This window comes from Sesamum indicum, linkage group LG16, assembly GCF_000512975.1.
Source record: "Sesamum indicum cultivar Zhongzhi No. 13 linkage group LG16, S_indicum_v1.0, whole genome shotgun sequence".
In the NCBI taxonomy this organism is placed as follows: Eukaryota; Viridiplantae; Streptophyta; class Magnoliopsida; order Lamiales; family Pedaliaceae; genus Sesamum; species Sesamum indicum.
In genome coordinates, this window is record NC_026160.1 from 3,714,112 (window position 1) to 3,733,874 (window position 19,763).

Here is a 19,763-nt window from a genome sequence, read left to right on the forward strand (position 1 = left end):
TATTAATCCCAGTTCTGCTAATAAAAGAGGAACATTAACAGTTTCATCATTTTGCTGTAGTCTCATACAATATCTCTTTTTGCATAGATGTTGAGCAGTTAAGCTTAAATCCACCTCAGTGTTTGTGATTAAAGTAATGCTGGTAAGCTGACTACCAGATTTTGAAAATAAAAGCATTTAACTTCTATTCAATGCTTAAATTTGAATATTCACTCTCCATTACTCCTAACAACCACACTTCTTCTGGATTGCTCTCATCAATTTCATTGTATAGTCAGCACTTTTTTGTTAGATTTACTGACCTCAATTTTGGATGGACTGCAAACCAGAAGCTCATACTCAGAATCATTTGCATCATTTCCACCAGTGACTTCACAAATGTCATCCATGCTCCCAAAGTCTACAGAATCACATAGAAAATTATTAATTTAGGAAAAGTAGTCAATATTTTATGAGAAAGGGAATGTCTATAAAATGATAAATTTTCAACAGACCATTTTCAATAAACCAAGGTTTGTGTTGAGAAACTTTGCATGTCTGATGTGATTGTGGTCATCATCACCAGCACCCCAATAATTAAATGTGCTGCAATCGGCTAATAATAGATAATGAGATAATGAGTAGCTGCTTCAATAGCAACACAAGCAAAACACAAAATCTCACAAATGACAAATGAAACACATGATGAGATCATCCCTATCAAAACAAAAAACACTTGATTGATACATAACATACATGTACATTTACCAATACGACATAAAAGAAACTTCAAGATATTTCACCCGAATCATGTGATGAAGAGATTCTACTTGTCCCTCTGAACTAAATCCTTAGAGAAAATTTACGATAACTTCTTGATCCCGCTTACTAGATTGATTTTAGTAAAAATTTATACAGAGAATGTCGATTCTAATGAACAACTCATGAATATGAATGATGAATCCAAATATTCTAGACAATTCGAAAAGATCCTTTGGATCTAATCATGTCATTCTATTATACTGCCGATTTCTGAAAACTGATCATACTATGATCATAGTACGAGGGCGGTTGGGTAAGTCGGCCCCCATAGTCTAGTGGTTTAGGACATCTCTCTTTCAAGGAGGTAGCATTCATCCATAGTAGTCAATTGTGCCTCTCGCGCCATAGCGTGCGCCTTCTCTATGGCGTCGCCATAGCGCGCACTTGGGCGCCATTTCGGACTGCCCAAGCGCACGCCAGGTGCGCCATGGAGAAATCCGCCTGGGCAGCCTGGGTTTTGGCTGGGCTGCCCAGGCCCATGAGTTAAAACAATAAATTAGGTTAATTAACCCTAATTATAAAAGGAATTTAGGGTTTATAAAAGGAATTTTAGCAAATGAAGAAGTTTGCATGCATGGGTAACTTTCATTCTTGAGTCTTATTTATTCACTTCTTTCTTCTTCCTCTTTCAACGCATTTTCTTCTCAGTTCTTCTCTTTTTCTTTCTTCCATAGTATGTGCCACTGCTGTTCACTGGTAGGACTTTTTTTCTAAATTTATTTAGTGTAAAAATTTTTGGTCTAATTATGCTGATTGAATCTTTGAAATTGATGTGATTTTATTAATCTTTGAGTGTTTTAGTTGTTCTGTTGGTGTTTTCTTTTTGGGATGATTAATTGCAATATTTTATTGTATGTTTATGTCAGTATTTATTGTAGATTGATAGCATACATTGCCACTATTTATATTTATACATTAATCTAATCAAAATAATACTAATTATATAAATATATAGATTATTTCTTATATTTGTGCCATCCTTCAAAAAGGCGCGTGCCGTGCCGTGCGCCATGGCTCTAGGAGCCCTTGGCGCCATTGTGCGCCTTGTGCCACTGACTACTATGCATTCATCTGACTACATTTTCAATAATCCTTTTTCAACAACTGCTTATGATGCTAATTCATAACAATTCTAAATATCAGAGAGGCCCTACCATTGTGAAATTAAGCAATGTTTACCAAATGCGGATTAAGAATACAATTAAGAAGAGAACCATGTCCTAATATTGGCTAGGTTATCCACATTACAGATACAACCACATTCTATTTATAGCACAAAGTCTTAACTCGAGAGAAATGATTGCTACCATGCATGATGCATTGGAGAAGTTACAACGCACTCTTCCCGTGTTACTAGACTCCTAAAATGCATACAAGGCCATCCATTTTGCCCATGGAAACTTAGACATTTCCAAAGTGAATAAATTACAATCTTAAAATGAGGGCATGAGGGAACTGGAGTAAGAGGTATGATAGGAAATGTGACTATGCATTGACTCTCCACTTAGTAAACCTAAATTACTCACAATAAAGCCTTGCATATCATGGAAAGGTGTTCGAGTTTCTATAAGAAGGACAAGAGAAAAGAGGAGCCCAGCTCTATGAAATTTCCTGTCGTTTTAGAAGGACCATCTACCTATATAAAATTACTATTGTTTCAAGCATGACAAAATCCTAAACTTAAGCCAGGGAATTTGGAGTGCCTATTAGAGATCAAGATATTGTGTTAACGAAGCTTTTCTTACCTTTGCTTGAGAACATCATAATTCTCTTCTCTTTTGCTACCGCCAATAAGTTCCCCCACCTAGCAAGCACAAGTAATCAAGTAATTGAAAATTCATAACAATCTTTATCAAAGAATTACCCATAAGATTTCAATCTACTTGGAAAAATAATGAATTATAGAGAGAAGGGGAGAAAAGGTGAGAGAAGAGTAAGAGCCTGCCTTAGATACAAGCACATCCGCTGCAGCAACAGTTTTATTGTCTTCATTGACCTTCATAACAAAAGCTAAATCAATCACCCATTCTACTCCATTCTGAAATTTCGTCACTTTCGCTGCTTCCTCAAGAATGGCAACTGCCATAGTGTAAGTGGCTCCGTGAAACTTGGATTTTGAAACCATTTCAAGTCGTTGGAGGGCAGTTTTATCAATAAATTTGGTCATGAACTCCATATCATCATAGCAATGGTCAAGCAACCACTGACAAAGAAACATGATGTCTTGAAGTATGCCAGTGTTCTGCTCGCAATGTTGGCCTGAAGGTATACACACGACTGAGCGCACAGGCATATGTTTCAACCTGCAGTTGTCCTGATACAATAAAAAATGCTCCTTCCCTGGCGAAAGAGTCTTCAGCATAATCAATTTTTCCATCCTTCTTCGGAATGCCACCACCAAACATCTCTTAGCCAAATTGTATATTTCATGTAGCTTTGGGAGGTTCTCTTTACCCTGCTGATATGGTCATCTAATAGGAATAATGCATACAATTAAAGACAACTATAATATAGCATTTAAACATTTTTAGAATAATTATTTTCAGTTATACTGGTAAAATAGTATCGCGGTCAGAATCTATCACCTCCCAACCAAAAACAGTAGTTAGATAAAGAATAAATAAAGGCTCTTACACAGGATTTTCAGATAGCCATCAAGAAATGCGACAATTTTTAGATAACCAGAAATAAAAGGAAAGGACTGTTGCAATTTTTTGAAGTTATTGCCTCCCACACAAAACGAAATACTATTATCCGCTATTATAAATATGTAAAGCTAAGCTTATCAAACTCCCCAAACTTAAACAATTATTGTCCTCAAGCGAAAGTTTGACACAGCAAAAAACATGTTCTCAACATTGTGCTAATATTCCATAACAACAAATGTAACCTATAACCTATATGCAGATAATCTCTAAACACCAATGCAGCAATACGTTATGCAAACGCTAACTTATCATAATGAGGGTAAGAGGCCAATCACATCACAACACTTTGTCTCGCCAAGTAGAGAGTAGAACAATCAAGCTTCCATAAAATCATAGGTTTCTAAATGTCACCATACTCGCCGCTTCAACACAATAACCTTATCTCCTTATTTCTGCCTAAGTTGGGACGACTTTTGTTGTTCTTTCTTTTCTTTGGCCACTAATGATTTTGTTTTTCCTTTTTTCTTCCCCTTTTGTTGTCACGGCTTTTGTTTCCTTTCTTTTTTCTTTGCTTTTGCCTGTGACTTACTTTCTTTAGGCCGTATTTCGGTCTTTTGACGCGAATGACAACACTTGTGGTGAAGGCACCCGATTACTCAACCAAAAAACGTCGTATTTCGGTCTTTTGACGCGAATGACAACACTTGTGGTGAAGGCACCCGGTTACTCAACCAAAAAACATTTTACCTAAAGTGCTTTGCATACTCATGGCTCTAGTCACCGTTTTACGTGAATAACAACATTTGTGATGAAGTTACCCAGTTACTAAGTGACCTAAACCAGCGGAGTAGATGTAGTCTTCCTTTTTCTTGCTATTCTTTCTTTCTTTTTTTTTTTCATGGTAAAAGAAATTTCTAAGAGGAAGGGCCTTTGAATTTTTCAAAATGATGCATGTCCCGTGTTAGGCTTATAAGGATCAATTGGGCCGCGTTTTGGCAAACAAATATGATTTCACAAGAACTCCTATGATTAAGTGGAAGCAGAGACATTCCAACTCTATTTCAAAACAATTCAAAATGCATGAAATTAGGCCTCAACTACTCCACATTTACTCAGAGCAACAATCACATAACGCAAGTGCACATTCATGTCTCAATCTTATGCTTCCTAAATCACATTTATTTGTCAAATTACTAACTATCATTCTCGATAAACTCGAAAAAAAAAGTAGTAGTTTGATAATATAATAGAAGACAAATGAAAACTTAAAAAGGTGGAATTCTTTACACTTGAAATAGTTTATTGGGTCCTTCACATGAAAATTGGATGAGTACTTCCATGTTATGTCAATTGAACCAAGAGTCTAATCCAAAAATGCTACACAAACATATTGACATTCTGACAATCAAATGTCTCAGAAAACTTGATATACCATAAAGAGCAAGGCATATAGTTTACTTGAAGGAAATTACACTGAAGTACATCTGAATAAAGAAGGATGAGAAACACCCACAGTAGTAAATCAATTGGAAAATCACTGGAAAACCATCCAAGAATATTTTTCAAAATAACAAACTTGCGAGATATAAAGAAAAGTACCTTTGCATTATGATGCAAATGATGAATATCAAGATTTCAAGATAACAATTCACGCACATAAAAGAAAACATGTCTAATGAATGAAATGAAAAGTGGAAGCCAAGAAAACTTTTTACCACCATTATCACTTTGCAAAGATTTTTTACTTTCTTTAATCACCACCTGTGTCATTGTTCTCAAAGCCCCAACCTCCAACACAACTGTAGTATTCCTCCTCGTTGCCACCTCATACACATCCCCTTGGTAGCTACCATGCATGAAGACAAATAGATAAGTTTGCAATTCCTCAACGTAAGCCACTGCATGTTCATAAGAGGAATTAGTGTATTGTTGTGTGTCATTCGGTAATTTTGAATAAATAAATCACAAACAGGGTTTACGTCTAAAGCCTTGATGATTCCCTCAAGCTCTATCGCCTTCTGCGACCATTCCTCTGAACTTCCCTTATAGAAGTCCACAAGCTTGCTCACCTATGTAGTGAAAAAACATTCAAATATAAACCAACTGTCAAATGCATAGATATGGCAAGACGTCTTCATGTAAAAGACGAACCACCAATACAATGCTTAAAAAAGATAAGTTAGAAGGCCATCATATAACTAAGAAGAGCATGAAACACACACACAATAGATGCCCAAAGAAAAGTGAAAGTCTTTTAAACAAGACCTTTAGTATTTTTACTCTTTGTTATGATGATCGCCATACTTTAGACTAAATCACAGAATAGGTCAGGTCAAACCTTACTCAAAGCAATGAAATCATGAAGTCACCACTACAAGTATATACCCACACACAAAGTATGATTCACAAAGAAAATAGAGATGCAGTTAGTTATTTTCTAAAAGCACATAGGCTTCATCTGATTACATTTTCAATAATCCTTTTCTAACAACTGCTTATGATGCTTAAAGCGAAGCCTGAATTTTGAAGGCAAATTAAGTTTCAAATCAATAACAATTCTAAATATTAGAGTGGTCCTGCCATTAGGGAAGTAAGCAAGGCTTACCAAATGTGGATTAAGAATACACTTAAGAAGAGATCCATTTCTTAATATTGGTTCAGTTATCCACATTAAAGATACAACTACATTCTATTTATAGCACAAAGTCTTAACTCGACTGAAATATTTGCTACCATGCATGATACATTAGAGAAGTTACAATGTACTCTTCCCGTGTTACTAGACTCCTAAAATGCATACAAGGCCATCCATTTTGCCCATGGAAACTTAGACATTTCCAAAGTGAATAAATTACAATCTTAAAATATGAGGGCATGAGGGAACTGGAGTAACAGGTATGATAGGAAATGTGACTATGCATTTACTATCACTTAGTGGACCTGAATCACTGATAATAAAGGGATATTACGGAAAGGTGTTCAAGTGTATCATGGCTTCTTCAATTTCAACCAAATTATATAGGTAAAAAGACTACACAAGTTTATATGTTGTAAGAAGGACAAGAGAAACAGAGGAGCCAGGCTCTATGCAATTTCCTGTCGTTTCAGAAGGAGAATCTAGCTATATAAAATTACTATTGTTTTCAAGTATGACAGAATCCTAAACTTCAGCCAGGGAGTCTACGGAGTGCCTATTAGAGATGAAGCTATAGTGCTAATGAAGTTTTTCTTACCTTTGCTTGAGAACGTCATAATTCTCTTCTCTTTGGCTACAACCAATAAGTTCCCCCACCTAGCAAGAAAGTAATCAAATTATTGAAAATTCAGAACAAGGTTTATCAATGAATTACATAAGGTTCCAATCTACTTGGAAAAATAGTATGTCATGGAGAGAAGGGAAGAAAAGGAGAGAGAAGAATTAGAGCCTGCCTTAGGTACAAGCACATCCATTGCAACAACAGTTTTATCGTCTTCATTGACCTTCATATACCAGGCTTTGATTGCTTTTGGATAGTTATAGACAATAATAGGTGCTTTGAACTTCTCTTCAGTCAAGTATCCGTTATCATAATTTGGGGGGAAATCTATGAGCTGATGAATTGAAGATGATGGATAGAAGATATGGCAATTTAGTTTTCATGTTCAGAAGCTAAATTAATCCCCCATTCTACTTTATTCTCAAATTTCCTCACTTTCGCTACTTCCTCAAGAATGGCAACTGCCTCAGTGTAAGTGACTCTGTGAAACTTGGATTTTGCAACAACTTCAAGTCGTTGGAGGGCAGTTTTATAAATAAATTTGGTCATGAACTCCATATCATCATAGCAATGGTCAAGCAATCTCTCACAAAGAAACCTGACATATGCTTCCGCACATTTAATATCATCCTACAAAAGTGTCAATTCTGTTATTTGCTAAGCTAGAGCATACTTGGAAGAATTTAAAAAGGTTATAATAGCCAATAATAAACTTTGCAAGTTTCTGGGAAACACAATGGTTGTTCAGTGTCAATTTAAATATGGATTAGTAATCTCGTTGTTTAACTGTAGCTATAGATGAGGAAAAGAATCTGTTGACAAAGTTACAAAACTAGTCGATTTAACTCAACTAATCCTATCCAAAAGGATAGGAAAATATTAGTAACACTCCCACTAAATCTGGGTCATAGCAAAGTCAGGATATGTTGCACCCTCACAGATTTTACACCATTAGTTATTATAGCGCACAGAAAGGTTTTCAGTGTGCATACAAGTGACCTATAAGATCATTTCTGTGTATTTCTCAAGGAGTGGAATATGTAGCATGATAGGCAAAAAGTTGAATTGCCTTCTTTTTCATGTGTATCCAAAATTATGTGCGAATACATAGAGAAGCTTACAATCAGCACACCTGTATATCAGCAAAAGCAATCTCAGGTTACACCATCCAAAATTCAGCAAGATGTCTTTAAGAATTAAGTATGCAATGTTCTGCTCGAAATGTTGGCCCGAAAGCATAAAGGAAACCATGCTTCTGGAAGAATATGTGGGTAGCATATGCTGAGGCAATTCGAATTCTAGCAACTGCAGAAATCTACATGACCAAAAGAAAATTTTATTCCAGTAATGGGAATTAGAGACAAGTGCATTAAGGGAAAGGAAGTTTGCTAACAAGCTTACTTGCATATTAGGGATCATATAAGATATAACAATCTAGTAAAGTTTTTTACTAGCTTTATCCAACAGTCCAACATAATCTATATTAGAGGAACAACAATTTTTTTCCCCAAAGGATGACTAGTGTAAGTGTAGTTTCGGAACTATTTTTTTTAGGGGGGAGGAGTGTAGTTACCCATTTTCAGAGGAGCTGTAAATGTAATTAATCCTAATTAGTAATGTAGATGTATAATTGCTCATATTAATAGTTTATATGTTGTTAACTTGGACGAGAGTCAAGGCTGAAAGTCATTCAGGGCAGTGTTCACAAAGACTTCTGCTTTTGAAGTAGCAATAAAATTGAAGGAACATTGAAATTGAAGCAAAGCAAATGTCAAGTTTTTGCAATACGCAGCAAGAATAAGAAAGCCAAGAGTCTGAAGCTGCAGTGTTTAGTGAAAAATAGAAATTCTGTATAAATAAACCTTGAAATATATATAAGGTAGCGTGTGCCCCGTGCTATGCAGGGATTAAATTAATCAATAATTAAAAGATACTTCATAAAAACTTAAATTATGTAAAAGTCGAATGAAATAGAAGCTTTTAGATAAATAATACAAAAAAATTTTGTTCTTCAAATTACAGTGCATCAATATTAAAAACAATAAAAGTTCATAATATATATACAAAGAGATATATCAATTGAAATAAATGAAAAAGTATGACTTTTATATGCTAAAAAACAACCATCTTGGTATTGAAGAAAATTCATACTATTCAAATTTTGTTAGTAGAATTTAGGCAAACTCTAAAGAAGATAAATTGCAAATTAATTGATGAAAACATAATTAACTTATCGAAGTTCAACTTGTAATAGACAAAAAAAATAATAAATCAACCAAATGACTAATTAATAAAATCAGGACTTTATGCTAATTGACTACTATGCTTGAGGAAAACTGTCTTTGCACACTGCCAACTGTCTTTGCACAACTTAGTTTCTGTTTTTTTCCTCCTCTTTCCTTCTTTCTCTGTTTTCTATTTGTATATTCTATTATCTATTTTGATTAGTAATTACTAGGAAATTTATAAGGTTTAATTGTTTGTTGTTGTTGAAATTATTATAACATTGTTGCTGATTAATAGTTTGATGATATCATGATATTTAATTTCTAATACTATAGTATAAAGTATATCTATCTACTATTATTACTTTAGAAGTGCAGAGATTTACTGAAATCTAATCTATGAGAAATATAATGTACTTTTTTATATTGTTCACTATGAAAAATACTAATTATATAAACATATCAATTATTTTTGTGCATTAGCGTTGTCCTTAGCAAAGGCATGTGCGTGCCATGTGCCATGCGCCATGGCTCCAGGAGTCCTTTGCGCCACGAGCCGTTGACTCTATGCTTTAGGGATACATGAATACGAAAGTGCCAACTGTTCTTCTATTTATAAAATTACAAACGCAAAGACCTCTTCTGTCACTAACTTTTTATCAGCCAGAATGATTTGGAGTGCAGGAAATGTAATGAACCATATCAGTTATCATAATAAACCACAGTTTAGCAAATATAACCTGTAGAAAGCTTCAGTTAACAAGATTGTTGATATGAAAAAGAAGTGCACCAAAGACAATGATGTGGCCACACAACTAGAAGATGATTAATAATATCATATAAAATATGTTGTACTTGATTTTAGCTAAAAAAGAGGTCTAATTACTCTTAATTCAATGTACAACGTGGGTAAGGCTATAACTAATGAAGGGGGAAAAGAAAGAGGAGAAAGAAAGCAAAACAACTAAGATCATCAATATAAATCATAGCAATGCAACCAAGAAATACTGAACTGGGCATGATGAGCCAAGCTGGCCCAAGCAAGGATGATAATAAGAGAAGTGAGAAAGAAAAGTATCTTACCCCTCCATTTGATAACAATTGATGATGCAGAAATGTTAAAGATTGTAGTTTTTCCCTCCGTTGAAACAGCTTTTCTCAGCATAGTCTGTAATTGGAAGATGAAAGGAGACATATAATGTGTTTATAACTACCACTATTTTAGAAGATATTGCAAAGTAAGCAATGGAACATATGACAGGAACCAGGGAACAATGGGAGAAAGGCTCAATCAAACTAAAAGAAGAAAAAGAATAAACTGCAACTAGTAGAGTTGAGCTCAATCTTGATATCTTCAAAATAAATTGTAAAGGGTCAGGGGAAAGCATTATAATTGCAGGATCTCAGATTTCAGTACAGTGACTACAGTCTAAAGACTAATTTGTGGATCAAGTCTCAATAATGAAAAATCAAAACCATGGAAAGTTAAACAAATTCTGGTTACGATAACCACAAAAATAGACCTTAAAGGTCTCAATTTTGAGCAACAATTGATTTCATTCTTCCACTAATTAAAAAATTTCTTACAGAAGCAACCATCAGCCATTTCATTTAAAAAACAATAATAGTACTAGTTCTTTGTGTCAGAAAAACATGAGCGATGAGACAACTAAAGCAAGAAAAATTACAGACGATAATCAAATCTTTTTTCATAAAGAATCAAACAGGAAGTAAAAATGAGGTGTGGGGAGTTTATCAAGTACAACATTTCAGAAAGCAAAATAAGAGGATAACATTTGATAAGGAAGTCTTGGGATTAGATAACAAGTAAATCCAAAGAAAACAAAAGCGAGCAGTGGAGGAATAGAGTAATAGATTAGTTATGGCAATAAGAATGCAGAAACAAAGAAATCACCGACATACAATATTTGAATTGCAGAACTCGCTCCTAGGTGAAAATCCTAAAACTAACTATCAAAAGAATGGAGCAGACATGTACAACAACAGTTTTAGACTTGCATTCCAAGTCCTTTCACGTGGAACATATGACTGCATTGCCGAAAACGATAAGTAAATAATAACACAAAGCGTTAACCATATATCCTTCAATAACTTAGAATACTATCATAGAACTAAGACCAGCAAGAATCCTTGTGGACACACCATAGCCAAAAGTACAGTTTCTTAAACAAGACATTCGTACTTGTTATGATAATAGCCGTACTTTACAAGAAATTGCGAAATAGATGAGGTCAAACATTATCCAAGCAATTATATCATGAAGTCACCACTAATACCCACGTAGAAAGTATGATTCACAAAGCATACTCTCCAACAACGGCCGAAAAGTACATCACGAAGAAACCCTCTTCATCAAAAATTCAAGAAACGAAATGAAAGGAAGATTACAGTGGTTTTGAGGAATTTTACCAGTGGGTTTTTTCTTTTTTCGATTTTTCTGTGTTGTACCCAACCTCCGCCACTGCTTCTCCTGTGGGTGCTGCCTTTGCATAGGGGCACCATCAGGCCCCATCACATTCTCCGCCTTGAGTCGCAATTGTCGGCGCACTGCACCACTAACTCCACCGTGGCTCATTCACCGAGGCTAAGTGGCAGATTTTTCTCGGGTTCATTCCTCTGTTTTTTCTTTCTAATTTCGCCGAGGATATGTGGGCACAAAGCGAAGACCTCCAACATTTCCCTTGGGCTACCTTGATGTGGAGTCCAACACTTCCCGGTGGTTTTTCTTTCTTGAATCTTGAGGTTTTTTACCGGGGATGGAGGGGATTTGATGTGGGTTTGTGAGCAGTGATTTTGAGGGTTTCTACAAAAGAGTTTCCTGAATCTGGACAGAAAAACAAATGAGGTTTGATGGTAGGTTTGTACAAACTAGACTAAAGGGAGTGAACGAGTATTTTCATATTTTGCAAAAGTACCCTTATAATTGTTTTTATTATTTTTTTCATCCTCAAGTTTGGGTTTATAATTATTTAGGTGGAGATAAATTCTCCAAATTTTATTGTAAATTAATTAAAATTTTACATTTTAAGATAATCTATTTTTGAATAGAGCCTAAATTATATTTCATTTACTGTAGTACAATTTCAAATTATATCATCGTTTGACCAACTTTCTGTATTGGGTTTTTTTTTATATAGTTTTGACATTTCCTCAAACATATAATAAGGGCCCAAATGATAAGAATATCCAAAAAATTTATAGTCGATGTATAAACAGAATTTATGTTACCTTTTATACTTTACGTGGTAAATGTGACTGCAAGCATACTTTATGGGTCGAAAACATATTTATACCTACTTTTTACGGTTAAAAAAAATAAATAATTTAATCCCCTGTGATGTTGATAATGAACTCATTACCTCCTTATGGAAAAAATATAACAATTTACCCCCTTATACTTTTTAAAATGAAGCAATTTACCTCCTTATACAGGGAGATAAATTACTTCATTTTAAAAATCATAGGGGGTAAAGTGTTGTATTTAAAAAAATACAGAAAGGTAAATCGCTATTTGTTTTTTCATAAGGGGGTAAATTACTCATTTGCGATATCACAAGAGTATTGCTTGCATTTTTCCGTAAGGGGGTAAATTATATTATTTTTCTTATTACTCTGCCCATGTGAAGAAATAGTTTATACAAATGTCATTAGTTAGTAATCTGAAGAATTTTATTTAATTAGATCACTTTGTCCACTTGATAATAAAAGACCGTGCATAATACCAGAAATTGAATATTTTAAATTATTTCAATATTTTTTTAACTTTTCTCAATTTCCAATTCGTTCTCTCTCTCTCTCTCAACTTCTCACAAATTTTATCTTTTTATTATTTTATATTTAATTAATGGAAAAGTATTATTTTAGTCTGCTAATTATATTTAATTTTAATTTTAGTCTGATAACTATGTTCATTTTGTTTAGGTCCAGTAACTTACGAAATTGCTTATTTTTAGTCATCTGGCAATTTTCGGATAATTTTACCCCTATGCAACTTTTGAAAGGCAGTTTTAGTTCATATGCACTCATAGGGGTAAAATTGTTCGAAAATCTGCCAGAGGACTAAAAGTAAGCAATTTCGTAAGTTACTTGATTTAAACAAAAATGGATATAGCTATCGGACTAAAATTAAAATTAGGCATACTTAGCAGACTAAAATAATACTTTTCTCTTTAATTAATATTTTCATTATTTAAATTTATATTAATTGCACAGGTATTTAAGTGTGCCGCACACATTAGTAATTAGTATCACTAAAGATGGTAGCTAAATAACAGCTTCTGCAAATTTTATTAAGGAAACCTGGCTCTAATACCATTTCAAGGAAGGGAATCGATCAGGGATGCAAGGCGGAAGCGTGAAAAACAAACAATAAACAAAATCAAAGCATAAAACTATGATCAAGGGTGTACCATCGATCTTTTTCGGGCATTCGGTGTAAAATAACATAAAATTACCGGCCCTGGAATTAAAGGAAGAAACCGAGAGGGTGCAAGATAAACTAAATCGGAATCTTACTCTCATCTTTTTCTCCAATTGGCTTCATGCGTTGATTCTAATTTCAGGTGTACGTCCCTAAGATATATAACCTGAAAATTGCATCAGTAATATTCCACTCAAGCACAAGGTGTGCAAGGTATATAATTGCATCTTACTTGTGAAAATTAATTGCTTAATGGTTACTAATAATTAGGGTAAATTATAACCAACTCTTTTGAGGTTTGACACAATTACAAATACGCGCTTATTATTTAAAAAATTACTCATCCCCTGATATTCGATAAAATTATATTATTTTTTTTATAGAGGCCTAAAATTGTCAACTTTGCATTTGTTGTATTTGTTTTCAAATAAAAAAAATAATTGTAAGAAAATCGAACGGGATGGATGAAAAAATTGTAAAAAAAATTATTCAATTGGTTAATAAATTCTAAAAAATGAGTACCATTAAATTATAATCCAATGACATTTTAGTCAGTTTATCATAAAAAAAGGGATAGAAAAACTAAGTTCACAATAGATAAAAAATGAATAGAAAACTAACACATTAGGCTAGTTGTTAGCCTCTCGTTAAAATCAGAGGGTATTTGTGATTTTTCAAATAATGTGATATTTATAATTATGCCAAATCTCATAAAAAGTTCCTATAACTTACCCTAATAATTGATAATATTGATTTAGATTGACAAAACATGTATCAATTTAAATACTAACGCTGTGCTTGGATTCCAATTTTGGCCCATTCCCGAGATGGGCCAAAAACACAGCAATGTTTGGTTTTAGTTTTTACACCTTGACTAGGTGTAAAAACGAAAATTGGGTTACTAACCTATTTTTTTTTTATATAGGCCTAGCCCATAACAGAAATTAGTGTTTTTTAAAGTGTAAAATTGCAGCTCCTTGTCATCGTCTTCAACCTTTTCTCCCCACAAACTCCGATCGAACCGACCACAGCCTAGCACCGTCATCACCGGCGTCAGACCCACCACGGCGTAGTGAGAAGAACTCCATCGACAGCATAGCCCAGGGCCGCTATCACCCGCGTCCTCCCACCACGACGGTGTTACGATGACCAAGCCACAAACTCCATTGGAGTCCGCCGCCACTGGCCGTTCACGTCAAAGGTGTGCCGCCGGCTATTGGAATCGATTTCTCAAGCACCACCTAGTCCTCGTTCCACACCGTGCGTCAATCAAGGGAAAGGGCGGATTTTCCTCTGTTAAGTTTGCCGACAATTTCTTGTTCTTTTACTTTAATTGCACGATTTCTTCCATTCAATTCTGATTTCTGAATTTTCTGATGTCTTCAGAGTTGGGTGTGGATGTATTATACTGAAAAGTTTGTACGGTTCAACAGTATTTGCCTTAAATTATTGTCTGCGATGATCTGATCTTTTGCATGTGCACAGTGCTTTCTTTCTTTAAATTGTTGTCAGATTTTCACCTTTTCCTGATGTTCCTGTTGATTCACACATTGAATAGTGATTCAATTTTGCATCTACAATAATCTGCAAACGGTTGTATGTCTATAAATACAATATATAGTGCGATATAAACACCACATTGAAGCTTTCATAATTCATTCAGATCTCGTTTTATAAGTTTTTGAAGCTGCCAGTAAAAGCGAAACCTCGGTACCTTTTCCGGTAAGTAAAACTGAATACCTATATTTGTATTCAATGATGTGTTGTTATTGCCTTCATAACAATCTGATGTTTGAAATCTGTAGTGATGATTTATGTTTGTTAATGCAGTTATCACTTGGTTAAGTTACTTTCTATGTTATGTTACTTTCAATTTTGTAGGTGTTGAACATGTGTAATGTTTATGGTAGTATATATTCTTCACTTTGTCTGTGTGATCAATCGGAGAATTGGTTGTGGAGTGCGTCCGGCAATTTCCTGTCGATATATCTTTTAGTTGAGGATTGGATTGTTTAGGTAACTATCATCTCTAACACTCATTGTGGCAAGTAATTGCCTACCTTTCTCCATATTCATGTAACTCATACCTTATAGAGATATATATGATAACTCCAGCAAATGTGCCACTTTGAGGTTTTTGCTCATACTTCTTGTATTTGTCTAACTACATAAGGAGTAGAATTTATGATGGTTTCCGTTTTCTTAAAAGATTAAGTTACAAGAACAACTTCTTAAGTCTAGTAGTTTGACTCTCAAATGCACTAGATGATCTGGCCTTGATTACTTGCAGCATTATGTCATAGGATGACAAGGATGTCATAGTCTCTTCTCTTTTTAATCTTTCTCTCAAATTGTAGGCTGTTTGCTTTACTATGAAAATGATTGGGCATTACTTTTCATATGACAAGCAGATGAGGGCAACATGTTTCAGGTTGCTTGGGGCATAGCATAAACCTAAAACCAGTTGTATGCTTCATGTGCTGATATGTATCTGTTAGAATATTAAGGGGGGAAGCATAGACTTAAACAAGAAAAGATCTACACTTATAGAATTTGTAAGATACTAATAGTGTCATTGCTTTTGTCACTTCCATAGCACAGTGATGATTGCTCTCAATTTGCTTACATTGAACTTTTAGGAACTTTCTTGATGTATCATTTTGCGATAAATAAAGATTAGATATCCTGAAATTATGTGTTGGGAGTAATGTGAGTCTCTCATTGTGAATAATTTGATCAGATTTCTTATTAAATTTTGCTGGCATCCTGTCGTATCAGCTTGTGATTGAAATAAGCAATACACCATCAAAACGTTTCATACTTGATGAAGAAATTACCTGAAATGGTCTTAGGTATGTGAATTCATTATTCCACTATGGATGATGTTTGATACTGTACAATCTATTTTTCAATAAAGAGGTAAAAAAATTTCAAGTCAATTTGAAACCCTCTAGTTGCTCCTTGTGGATCTCTTCCAATAAGTCTTCATGTATATGCTTAATTCAACATCAAAGCAAAGGCGGGATCCTACTGATAAATTATTATAATTGGTGAATATCAATATTTTTTATATAACAAAAATGTAGCTTGCCTGTTAAAAGTGAAATTTTAAAAACAATGTTAGTCAATTTGCGCATTTGTACTACGAAGGTGCTATAAAAACTCCCTTTCTATTTAACAGTAAGTGTTCGTTTTTAATATATAATAGGTATTGATTAAATTTAATAGTACAGAGGTATTTTTTAATACGATCTTTACCTATACTATATATAATTGAAAATTGATAAATTGGCGTCTCAATTGTTTTGATATGCTAATTTTAATATTTAATTTGAACGCAATTTATTTATTTATTAAATTTAGGTTTCTTTATATTATTTTTATTCAAATTTATTTTAAGAAATTTTGTATAAAAAAACAGAAAGAAGTCTATTTTATACTCTATCCCTTATTTTATCCTTACGAATTATCAGATGAAATAGAATGCTTAGAAGAGATATAATGAAATTTTTTGATTGGCTCTTTCCATATAGCAAAGGAATGATTCGTTTTTTTATGTGACTGATGAGGCCAAAACACAATTAATTTAATATAACAAATATATATATAATTCTATACTAAATCTAACGTAAATAAATGTTAAATAATAGGATTAATAACCTAAATAAATAAACGGTGCCTTATGTTATTAGAAACGCGGCATGATCTGCAACCAAATATGTGCTTCAAATTTGAACTCATTTACTATTTTTCAATAGTTATTTCTTTTTTATTTTAATTTTCATTCATTTTTTCTCACTATATTTTTTATAGTTTTAAGAATTAACTTATTATTTTATATATAATTTATTAAATAATAAAAAAGTATAAATATTATACTTTAACAGAAATAATAACACATGGTTTTATGTTCTAGTAACTCATCAGCGAGATAATGATTGTTTGTTTATAATTCCAATCCTTTGTGATGGGCGGCAGTTTTTTTCTTTATGGATATATAAACGATTGTAATTAATTGTTACGACACTTTGATATATAAGACAACCCACAAAGAGGCAACACCCAAATGACGCTGGTTCCTCCCACTCATCTCGATATGATAAAGTGTTATGGACCACGAAAATGGAACGCGTGTTCATTGAGTTAATGCACGAGAAGTTCATCACACACACACTCCAATCATCCACATTTCCACCGTCAGTCTGGGCTCATGTAACCGAGCGAATGAACTCGGTTGTGAGTCAGGGTTGTCTTCTTATGACGGTACAACTTAAGGGCAAACTTAACAGGCTGCGTCGTGCTTGGCGTTTGTTAAACAAAATTTTGAATAGGGGGACTGGGTGGGGATGGGATTCAGAAAGGAATACCATAACAGACGATGCAGGACGCTTGGAGGAGCTGTATCGGGTAAACATCTACTCGTGCTGCCTTCTTGATTGCAATGTCCTTACAGAGTCACAAACTAATTACATATCTTGACAATGTAAATGAATGCAGGAAAATCCAGAATATAAAAAAATAGTTGAGCATGGGCTTCAACGCTTTGACCTATGCACTGAAATGTTCTCACGGAACACCGCAACTGGTGGGCTCGTGCGTTCGTCATCACAACAACGTTGGACAATCCACAGCACCAACCACATAGACGATGAACAGATGGATGGCACTCAATCGGGCAGCCGTCGTTCACGAGATGAGTACGAAGATACAATATTCTCTCAATCTGTTCCCATGACGTCCCCAGACGAATACTTTTCTTCCCCAGGACCATCGCAGGCTTCCGCTGGTCCATCTGGAAGTGGGCGTCGATTCCGACGAGTAGCTAGTGAGTTGCAAGCTAAGAAGTGTGAGACGATGGATAAGTTGAATGAATCAGTTCAAGGGAAGATTGACAGAACCGGGCCCAAAGCTACTGAATAAATTGAGTTCCAATCTGATTACAACTACTTAACAATCATCGTTTGAAAATACTATTGTAATTTCCAACACTAACAAATTTATAATTGGACCCTTTTTACAGCGTTTTTCATTGGTTAGACGGTACTATGAGTACCTAGAGCCACATTATTCCAGCATGTTAGAGGTGTGGGGGCCCATCAGGTTGCCAGGTCTTCCTATTGAGGCACAAAGCGAAGCAGAAAATAACGAAAGTGGTAATACTGTGAGTAATCCGGTGAGAGGAAGCGTGGATGCACCTATTGTTATATCGGATTCTACTGCCCCATCGTTACAGTCACATACGCACATCGCCAGTTGGGATGTAGTGGACCATGTAGCTCGTGGAGATGGTGGCCCGGTGCTAGCACGTAATACCTCAGTAGTTGCACGACGAAGTATCGACATGGGCTCGAAAGTGGGGGGGATTGGATCGTGGACTGACTACATTCGTCGGATTGGTGTGCAGTCTGATCGGGGTGCCCAGACGTATAGTGAGGGAGACAGCACAGTGCGCTCGCCGCGACCACGAGGACTACCACCACGCCGTCGTGACGGTCCTTAGGCATACAATGCCGACTGGGAAACTTTCTAGTCGAATATTGATTTAATCATTAAAAAGAAAACAACTAATCGAGCAGTTTGTGAGTGTCAAATGCATTCGTTTCTTATATATCGTGCAGTTGTGTAATTACATTTTCATCATTCCCTAAAAATTGACAGCCTTGTATGTCATGATTAAAAATAATTTTAATTGTTCTGTTTTTTGACTAATCAATGCTAATTGATTCAACTTTGATAATTTACATATTTTGGACTCAATATAGTTTTCTATTTGAACGAAATTTTTTTTAAAATTTGAACCGTGTGGACACTGTATAATTACTGCATGCGTAATGCAAGTACTTATTATTTGATTTATCAACACTGTATAATTACTGCATGCGTAATGCAAGTACTTATTATTTGATTTATCAATTAAATATTTTCACCGCAAATATAAAGGCGGATGAAATCATTTTCAATATAATGTTGTAGTGCATGTAATTATTTATTTAATTTTTAATTATTATTTAATATAAAGTAATAAACTCCACACCAAAGCAGATGAGATATAGTGAATTTTTCTAAATTATCTATATAATGTATATTATATATTATTTAATGTATATGCTATATGTTAAATCTAAGCAACAATTATATATAAAAATAATTTCTAACTTACAAAAATATTGATATTAAAAATATTTACTATCAATGCTACTGACTAAAAATATTTTTAAATTTTCTACCTCAATAAATTACTTACTTTTGTATATTGCGGATAATACACCAGTACTATATACGAAATTCATATTTTTTATTACTTTAATTATCTATTATAATCAATCAATCTGAATATAAGGTCTAACGAATGTATTTTCATCACATTACTATACTTCAATTTACTAAATAT

The 19,763-nt window shown here is 34.2% G+C and overlaps 1 protein-coding gene and 1 pseudogene across 1 annotated transcript; both read right to left on the bottom strand.

Moving 5' to 3' along the window:
* Window positions 17-11,785, bottom strand: LOC110013256 (annotated as a pseudogene).
* On the bottom strand, window positions 5,920-11,527 carry LOC110013267 (asparagine--tRNA ligase, cytoplasmic 1-like). The gene is made up of 6 exons (XM_020699410.1): window positions 11,401-11,527; window positions 7,828-7,838; window positions 7,142-7,336; window positions 6,879-7,040; window positions 6,683-6,741; window positions 5,920-5,965 (listed from the first exon to the last, which is right to left on the bottom strand). The coding sequence occupies exons 1-6, from the start codon at window positions 11,525-11,527 to the stop codon at window positions 5,920-5,922; spliced, it is 600 nt and encodes a 199-aa protein (XP_020555069.1).

Excerpts from the sequence above, each read along its gene's own strand:
- LOC110013267 (XM_020699410.1), bottom strand. The coding sequence starts at position 11,527 with ATGAGCCACGGTGGAGTTAGTGGTGCAGTGCGCCGACAATTGCGACTC. Across the intron at positions 6,742-6,878 it reads TGGATGTGCTTGTACCTAAG|GTGGGGGAACTTATTGGTTG; the intron begins GCAGGCTCTAAT and ends CTTTCTTGCTAG. Across the intron at positions 5,966-6,682 it reads TATGACGTTCTCAAGCAAAG|GCTTCGCTTTAAGCATCATA; the intron begins GTAAGAAAAACT and ends TTCAAAATTCAG.